The 9,255-nt window shown below is 30.9% G+C and overlaps 1 protein-coding gene and 1 long non-coding RNA gene across 4 annotated transcripts; one reads left to right on the forward strand and one right to left on the reverse strand.

Annotated features, from left to right (window-relative positions):
- Nucleotides 1-339: 339 nt before the first annotated feature.
- LOC141450145 (ataxin-3-like) lies at nt 340-9,251 on the reverse strand. Of its 3 annotated transcripts, XR_012455953.1 has the most exons (11): nt 8,998-9,248; nt 8,805-8,909; nt 8,529-8,693; nt 5,995-6,131; nt 5,758-5,912; nt 5,501-5,642; nt 5,254-5,399; nt 3,814-3,859; nt 3,296-3,477; nt 2,949-3,101; nt 340-1,926 (listed from the first exon to the last, which is right to left on the reverse strand). XR_012455953.1 is itself a non-coding variant. In XM_074120270.1 (10 exons), the coding sequence occupies exons 2-10, from the start codon at nt 8,826-8,828 to the stop codon at nt 1,820-1,822; spliced, it is 1,104 nt and encodes a 367-aa protein (XP_073976371.1). In that variant the 5' UTR covers nt 8,829-8,928; nt 8,998-9,251; the 3' UTR covers nt 340-1,819. The 3 variants fall into 3 exon arrangements, 2 of the variants coding, with proteins under 2 accessions (XP_073976371.1, XP_073976370.1); XM_074120270.1 differs by lacking the exon at nt 2,949-3,101 and having other exon boundaries at nt 8,805-8,928; nt 8,998-9,251; XM_074120269.1 differs by lacking the exon at nt 2,949-3,101 and having other exon boundaries at nt 8,998-9,250.
- On the forward strand, nt 6,127-8,521 carry LOC141450149 (uncharacterized). The gene is made up of 2 exons (XR_012455954.1): nt 6,127-6,757; nt 7,376-8,521. It is a non-coding gene; the product is annotated as an uncharacterized lncRNA (long non-coding RNA).
- Nucleotides 9,252-9,255: the final 4 nt, after the last annotated feature.

Raw genomic sequence — 9,255 nt, forward strand, 5'->3', positions numbered from 1 at the left:
AAAATTAATGCAGTAGAATTACTTAAATATTAATGAAGGATTAATGAAATGTTGGGTACTCGCTGATTTGTGTACCTTTTGGCGTTTAATCAACCCTTACACTTAACATTTTAAACTGTAAGTTTTTGTTAAGGAGTTTAAAATGATGTGATATATGTACATAAAACAGAGAACCTGCCTGAGAACTTATCTCCTGGAAAAACATTTCAAACAAAAATCTGGCACTCCAAAAAAAAAGTGTTGCTACATGTTCGTTTTTAGGCCGTCCACAGAGAGTTAGCCAACCATTGAGTCAGCGATTTTCCTTTAGGTAAGGTTAACTTACAAGTAAAAACAATATTTTAAGTTTTTTTTTTATTTATTTATTTTTAACAGTTTAAAGTAAAACAGAGTCATAAAATATATTTAGCTATTATTTACAGATAACAAATTGAAACTATATAATTTACATAAATTTTGTCATGACGATTTGTTAAGTACAATACAATTGAGAGAGTAATCCATGAAAGATTTACTATAAACAATTTAAACTTAATTTTAAAATTGCAGGTTACATTTTTCTTCACTGTTATACTTGAAGAGATTCAAGACGCTTAAATTGTACAATCGAATATCAATCATATTTTCTAACCTTTTAAATAAATTAGGGTACAGCAAAACAAAAATTACTCCTTAAAAAAAAAAAGCCATGCCTGCAACTTCTTTATCTTAATTAACCACATTTACTAGAAGGTAACCTCTTTAGGGTTTACTTTAAAGGTGCCTCTTTCAAAAGATGAATTTATTCCACACTTGATTATAAATTGTTCACAATAATTCTTAAAAATAGTTAAAAAGTGCAGCGTGGAGAAAATTGTTAATAATTGTGAGAAGAAAATATTATTGGTTAATTTTTTTCTATTTTAATTTTTTATTCATGTTTGTTCCAACAAAAAGTCATAGATTCGAGTTCTGTTCTGTGCCGTTGATTAGAAAGACTTACTGTCCTCAAAGAGGCTGAATTTTCTTTGAAGTAAAAAAAAAAAAAACATTTTTCTGTACGAATTTAGTCAATGAATATTGGGGAATAATTTGTTTCCGTTATGTTATTCAAACATTTCATAGAAAACTTTTTTTCTTGCGTCTAAAGCATTTTAGAAATACAGATGTCCTGGTAATTACCTTCTTCTTCTTTTTTTTAAATAATGGGTGCCGAAAACTAATAACATCTTTTTTAGGGTAAAAACTTAGGAATCTAATAGAAAGCGACCACTGGCGGAACACTAATCAGTAACAGTTTGCTAGAAACTGTTGTTACTGTTACTGTTGTTTACAATTTGAACTTAAATGTAAGCAGATATACTAAATTTATTTGGTAATTAGAAGATAAAATAAAAAAGCACAGGCTTAATATAATAATTTTCTAACTAATAATTAGAGAGAGAGAGAGATTATCAAGATTTGTTTTCTCAAACTAATAAATATATTTAAAAACATTAAGTATTAACTTTTATTTACAAAGTTTGTATTCTTATCATTCTCTTTTATAAACATTTTCTTTACGAAGAAGATGATGATGGCAGGAAGAACGAAACAAAAATAAAAATAAAAAGATTTCTCAATAAATTCTTAAAAGGATAGAGAAGTTTTTATATGAAGGAATTTTTCTAAGGTAATACTGTTTCAAGTTTATTTAAATAATTTTTATTATTACTATTATTTAGTTGTGTTGCCTTGTTTACTGTTAATAGCTGGTCGAGCTCAACATATAACAAGGTGTTGCTTGTCCAGATTAGTTATTCTATCTTACTAGGTAGCCATTATTACTCAGTTCTGTATGTTATCTATTAGAAGAAACTTCTGCCTTCACTTTATTATTACTAGTTAGAGATTTTCTTTCCAAATAAGCAAGCCGTCTCTTGCGCACTTCTTCTGGATCTACACTTTCTGTAGGAATGTAAAAAGAAAGAAAAAAAAAAATAGAGAGTCAAAACACAGAATCTTGTAAATTTTTATATTCAGGTGATGTCTTGTGGAATGTACTTTGCCGATTTTTTTTTTTTTAAATATTCAGACAACCCAATAAGTGCGAATTGATAGTCTGATTTAAATAATATATTATTATTATATTCACTTTTTGTATTAATACATATTTTTAGTTTCAATATGTATTAATCCAAATAAAATCAAATCATACCAACCTTAAACTTTCGATCATAATAAAATAACAAGCATTTTAAGTTATAAATCGATAAGCCCCAAGCTAATGTTAATAATTTATAATAAATTTGTAGCAGTGGCGGAGCTACTATTTGTCTAAAACCGCTGTAATACAGCGGCCCCTACATTTTGTAGACTACTTACTTTTAAATTAGGGGCGCATTAAGATTTTGTTTTCTCGGGGTGGGGGTTCAATAATTTGAAAATTCACTCATCTCCATTGAACGGGATAATGAAGGAAGCAGTGGATAGCCGAAGAAGACAAGGTAAAGACTTCCAGATAACCAGAAGCGATCTGAGTTAAAAAACAAAACAAAAAAAGGATTTCGCAAGCTGTAAGGATTGCCTTAAGGTGCATTGTTAATTTGGTGAGTTTGGCCTAGAACTGCTAAAAACTGCCATCATTCAAAGTCGTCTTAGATATTCTTTTGGAGATGCAAATAGTTTTGTTACCCAAGAATCGTCTCAGATCCTGAGTTTTCTCAACTTGAATGTGTGCTGAGCAAGTTTTACCTGCTACAAAAAAAAAAAAAAAAATAGAGGGGCACAAATAGATCAAGTTCGCAATGTACAATTAATTTTAGTTCCGCCACAATGTCCTTGAATGCAGTTTAACATGCACAATTTTCCCACTTTCCATAATAATTAGTTTTTTATTTTTGCTATTTTTTTTTGGTTTAGTAGCGCATAAAATCTAAAAAGTTTATAATAATAATCAATTCACCAAGTATGATGAATTTTATATTTACCAAATTTTAAGATTATGTAATTTTGTAGCTCAAGAAGGAAGTTAGTTTATTTTAATAAAAAAAATAGGAGTACTAAATCTTCAGAAATGCAGCGCATTTGTAATGTGAGACAGTGGCATCGTCAGTGTGACGAAGATTTCGCCAGAGTAATTCCTGGTAAAATAAATGAAGAAAATTTGTACTGATAAATGGTTTTTAGATGTTTCTTTTAAGAAATAAACTATCTTTTCGATAAATTAAATAAAAGTAAATAAATTTTAAATAAATAAAAAATTATATTCAAACAAAAATTATTTTTATAGAACTCGCAAGAAAAATTGCAGCCTTGTGAGTAGACTTCCACTAACCTGTAGATGAGGTGGTTGGTATAGGGGCTGCTGATGTAGCTCGAAAACCAGCAGTTGGCGCGTCGTCACAATTATTGGTCGTGGTTTCCGTTTTGATGGGCGATGATGGTAAAACTTCCGCTTCCAGGCTGAGTCTCATCGCGGCCGCCAACTCTTCCTCATCATCATCTAATTCAGCGGGACTGTGAACCCATTATACCAAGAAAAACTGTTTGGTTTTCTCATCAGGGTTAAAAGGCTTACGATTTGTTTGTTTTTGTTTTTCTTATCTAATTATATGTTTTATGTAAAACTGATGAAGACGTTTTTGCTTCATTTAAAAAGACTAAAGTTATTTATATTCTAACAATTCGATCTTTTAAAAAAAAATCAAAACAATTGAAAAAAAAAATATTTAACTAAAACAAAATTTTATTGTTGATTTCACTACAAATTTCAATATACTTTTATAAAAATATGAATTATTTACGATGAAATAAAAGATAGCCGCAGTAATTAAAAAAAACAAAGATAAATACCTCTGATCTACGCTGGTTCTGGAATTTTCCCCAGCCTGAGGGGTACCTTCACAAAAAAATTAATTAATACAAATCTCAATATTTAAGACATTTAAAAATAATAGCAACGTATATAGATTAGTTTAAGTTTTGCACATATAGAACGGAAGATCTGTGAACTCTCTAGATTCTAGAATTAGGATAGGGTGGCGATCGATACAGTCGACTCTCGATAATTCGAATTTTTCGATAATTAGAACTCTACAGCTGCTAACTTCGGTAAATCGAAAAAATTCAGTGTATTTAGAAAAGTTCGATAACTCGAAATCCTTTTCTTAATAACAGAGCGAGAGAACGCTCTATAATTCGAACGAGGCCGCTTCAACCTCTTTATAATTCGAATTTTCCCTAATAATGTTTACTTCTCATTTTCCGCTCATTGTTCATTTCCTGCGTAATGATTACCTCCTTTCAGCCCAGTTTAACTTTCCAATTCTCTTTCTTAGTTTGTCTCGATGGGAAGTACGTCCCCCTTACTGTGTATCGCGGCCGTGAAAAGTGGTTCGAAAAAAGAATATATCGCCAAAACTTTCAATATTCCACCATCAACGCATTCTACAATTCTAAGTCAAGCCACATTGTTACAAAAAACTGTTCTTCATTTTTTTAATTAGGTACATATGTATATTATTATTTATTTAAATGTTAATACATATGTAATTTTTTTGTTCTTTTTTATCGTTTTCATTATTTTTACTTTTTTACTTGAGGCTATATGTCTAAAACTTAGGTAAGCTCATACGTATTTTCAATATACATATGTACATACATATATACATAATAAAAACTCTTAATAATTCGAATTTTTTTTCCCCCTTCTTGATAATTCGAAGTCTCGATAATTCGAATTTTTCTTGTAGTCCCTTGGATTTCGATTTATCGAGAGTCGACTGTATATGCATATCGAGATGAGATGAAAGTAACTACGAACATACTACACCATCAGTTGAGGAATTTTCTTGGAAATAATTTCAAGATCAATTATTATTATTTCAATTATGAAGATATTTATCATTTTTAAAAGAACGCTTTACACACCATAACAGTTTTCATTACAGAGAAATGGTACTAGGGAGGAATCACGCCTATCTCAGAAAGTACCCTTCATCGAATTTTCCGGGACGAAAATCTCAAAAGAAAACGTTATAGGTCTACATTTATGAAATTTGTACGCCAAATTTAAAGAAAATGGACCTAATTTTGGCGAAAACCTACAGAGTTGCCTCAAAATTATTAGTTCAAAATTTTTTTTTTTTTTTGTAAGTATTTAGGTACCAATGTAAGAGGAGAGCATACCCTTCCTAAAACCCTCCCAGAATCTGAGATTTCTCAGAGGTGCACCAGTAAGAGAAGCACAACAGATTCATGGTTCGCAGTACACAACATAAATAAAAAACTCACTTGTACCGGGTGCTGAATTTAATTGAAGACTCATCTGTATAGCTTTATCTAAAGATGGATCAGGTCCTTGCTCAGCCAGACTCAGCTTGATAGCTCTCTCTATATCGCTTTCCTCTTCCTCATTTACAGACTCTCCTAGGCTGAGTCTTCAAAAAAGGAAAAAGAAAAAAAAAAAATCATTTCATACGATTCTCAAAAACGATGAAATGCAAATATGATATTTGTTTTCTAGTTTATGGAACATTACTTGATCGCTTTTTGCAGTTCAGTTTCTGACGGCGATCGTACTTTGATTGACGGCCTAGCTATCTGCACCGCTGGCGTGACTTTCAGTAAATCATCCGCACTGCAAGGGGGCAAACCACCTCTCACTACGAATATTGAATAACCTGGATAAAAAAAAAAGAGTAAATAATTAAATGTTAATGATTTATAACAACCGCTTTTGAGCAATATACTACAGTCAATATAATAGTATGGCCAAAGTAAGGTTCGCTTGCCTACCTTCCTGCTGCAGTTGAGCCAAAAATATTGAAAGATATGTGGTAGAGATAAGCTGAGGGCCACTTAACAATGAGTTCAGATTAAACCACTGATGTCCTAATTTTCTAATTGTAAACCAATGATCTCTATAATTGCATATATAAGCGACCATATTTCTAGAAAATAAATAATAATACAATAATAATTGGAAAACATTTAAATAACTAATAAAATTATGAAGATATAACAGATGCTTACTCGGGTTGTTGCTGCGCCTGAGTGGCTAGAGGTTCCGAACTATTATAGGGAACTAATTCAAGACCCCAGACTTCTAACGCCGAACTTATCACTTGCACCGAGAAGTAACCACTATCGTCCATATTCCCCGATGGTTGCTATGTGAAGAAAAAAAGAAATTCTCATTAAATCTGGAAAATTTGTAATCGGATTTTTTTAGCCGCGCCAAAGCAAAAAAAAAAAAAATAGGTCGGGTGCAGATTACCATGCCCACACACAAGTTGATACTTCAGGTCATCTCCAACTTTAGCAAAATAATGTGAGCTTTTAACCTCTCTGATGCAGTCTGTAATTCTGTCCATAGTCTGAAGTTGAAGATATAATCAAAAAGTGGTAGTAAGTATAGTATTCGCTAAGTGAAATTGAAAGAATCATTTCAGAACTAGCTCAGGAAACATTTAAAACGGAAAAACGGCAGCTAAAAAAATATGAGTGCCTGAAAAAACGAAACTTCAGAATATCCACCTTCGCCGCAAAGTCAATTCTTGGAGTATTTTAGATTGTTGAACGAACAAGACTACCTTGAACAGCATGAGAGTGAACGAAAGTCCCATCGGTTTTCTGATCACAGCTATGTGAGCTCTGGGACTTTTTTCCCGTGCATCAGGATCACAGTAAACCTTTTTTAGCCCTGAAGAAAGCATTTACTTTCATATTGGACAGATCTTTAATGCTCAGACGTCGGGAGAAAAGAATCTCCAGATTCGCAAAACTCCTACAATAGGTACACAAACAAAATTAAGATTATAGTTTTTAATCTGTCCTTCTAGCAAGCTGTTTCGACCAGGGATTTCGAAATTCATCTTCCCTTAAAACAAGCCACCAAATAATTAACAATGCTGCTACACATTTAAGCGATTCAAAATATAAATGACTTTTAAAAACGGGACGGAAATATAACAAATTTCAACGTAAATTCCATCTGAAACTAGTAGTAGAGAACGCAATCAACTCTGACACTTCTAATATTAATAACATTAGCTTATGATTAATTAATAGTGAATATTATTTGAAAGATAAAGTCAATTAAAAAACACGAATGACTAAGAGTACTGTGATTCTTTATTTAAAAGATAAAGTCAATTAAAAAGACGTATTATTAGATGATTCATTGCCAGCAAAAAAAATTATGAATCCTTATTTAAGCTAAACTTAGACCGTTATCAAATTCCCTGTCAGTAAACAGAAATTTGGGATTATTTTCTTGGTATTGATATAAATGTTTAATGTTTAACTACTTATTAAATTGCTAATCTTACTTTTATTTTTTTATAATATTTTTACCCAGAAAATTATTTATAATAAGACTTCTAAACTACAGTTTGATTTTTATCTAATTTAGATTTCAACTTTTTTCGTCTGGGGACAGAATCAAAATGATATTAATGCAAGAAGCTATATAAGTATCAGAGGCAACCTTGATTTTAGGATTTCATTACCAATTAATTAAGTTTTTTACCACGATCTGTCACTGCCAGCCATCCAATCAGAACTTCCTCAATATTTTCGACGGTAAAAAGTGAAATATCCATCAATTACAGGAAAACGTTTTTTTTTTAGAGTAGAAGAATTAAACTTTGACATATTTTTTACTATTTGATATTACTTAATAAACAACATCAAAAAAATCAGTTAATGTATTTTATCATTTTTTTTTTTTTTTTTTCATTCGAAATTGCAAGTATTGCATTCATTATTCAGACCTACTTCCATGAATTTAAAATAGCATTACATACATGATACGTATTCTCAGAATCTGATTGATCATTCATAAGAATCAAGGAACAATACAGCGCAAAAGTAAAAGAACAAATTTATCTATAATTTAGCTTTTAATAAAAACAGGTTAACGCAAATAAAACAAAATAAAGGAACCACAAAGGAATCCTGTAGAGGAAACACAAAGTCCTGAAATTTAGAATTCCAGAAAGTATTAAGAAAGCTGGAGTCTTTCATCTATAGAGGGATCAATGGGGTCGAGAAAATTTCACTGTAAGAAAAAATTTCCACTATAAAGTTTTGAAAATCAAATAATGGCTTACAAAATCGTTCAAAATTAATTCTTTAAATAATGTTAAAATCAGAAAAAACTAGAAATGGTAGCTAAAAATGTTTTTTACGAAACGAGCAAACTTAAAAACAACAAATCATTCCAAATAATGACTTGACATAATTTTATTCCAAAAATATCGCTCGCAATTAACGTAAAAATAGAAATCGCTCCAATATTTATATACAAATGTGCACTTTTTGCAAAGAGTTAATTTTTTCGTTTTGTTATCGTTAAGTAATTTGATAACGGTCTAAGTTTAGCTTAAATAAGGATTCATAATTTTTTTCGCTGGCAATGAATCATCTACCGCCTATCACCACCAACTATCTACCTACACAGTATAAATAAAGAATAACTGATTACATCATTGGCTCATTTCACTATATTGTGGAAATTTTACTGAAATTATAAAGCCAAGCAAAATAAAAAAAAGAAGACTAACCTGTATAAATTTTTGATAATCATCCGTGTCCACTCCTGATTCGGCCATTCTCATACGTTCCTCTTCATCCATTCTTTGGGCTAAGGTAGCCAAGTCTACTGGTGTAAAATACGGCCCTTGTAACAGAGCATTTAAGCAATGCTGGGCACATAGGGAGCCTTGTTGCTAGAAATAATTAATCAATTGATCGAGTTAATCCGAAATATTAAAAGCAATTCCAAGCTTCATTTTGGAGGAAAACAAGATAAATACAAGGGGCTCAAGCAAAATAAGTACCTTTTCATGAAATATAGCTTCCATTTTCAGTAATCACCATTCACCTTCTTCGGACATAGCACAAAAAGAATAGAAAAGTGGGTTTTCTTGAATTAGCTTTAACTTCTAAGAAAAACGAATTGTTCTATAAATCGTAAATAGAATAACCTTTTTTAAAAAATATTAATAACAAATACATAAAAGAATTACTGACCTACTAAATGTACTCTTCGATAATACTTTTTATTTAATGTGTACCTCACAGTCTACAGCTCAATCACAACTCAATCAGTGAAAGCTAACCCAACATTTAATGCGATAGACTGCTCAATGCTCATAGTGGTAAAATTATGCACTCTGCGTTATTTTATAACCTTTCTATCTTGCTTTTTTTGAACGAGCAGTACACATACAGAATCGAATGAAACTTAGGACTTAATAAAAATAAATTTTTACTTTTAATTTAGATATT

Source organism: Rhodnius prolixus, unplaced genomic scaffold, assembly GCF_049639745.1.
Source record: "Rhodnius prolixus isolate KJV_2025 unplaced genomic scaffold, Rpr scaffold_2, whole genome shotgun sequence".
Lineage (NCBI taxonomy): Eukaryota > Metazoa > Arthropoda > Insecta > Hemiptera > Reduviidae > Rhodnius > Rhodnius prolixus.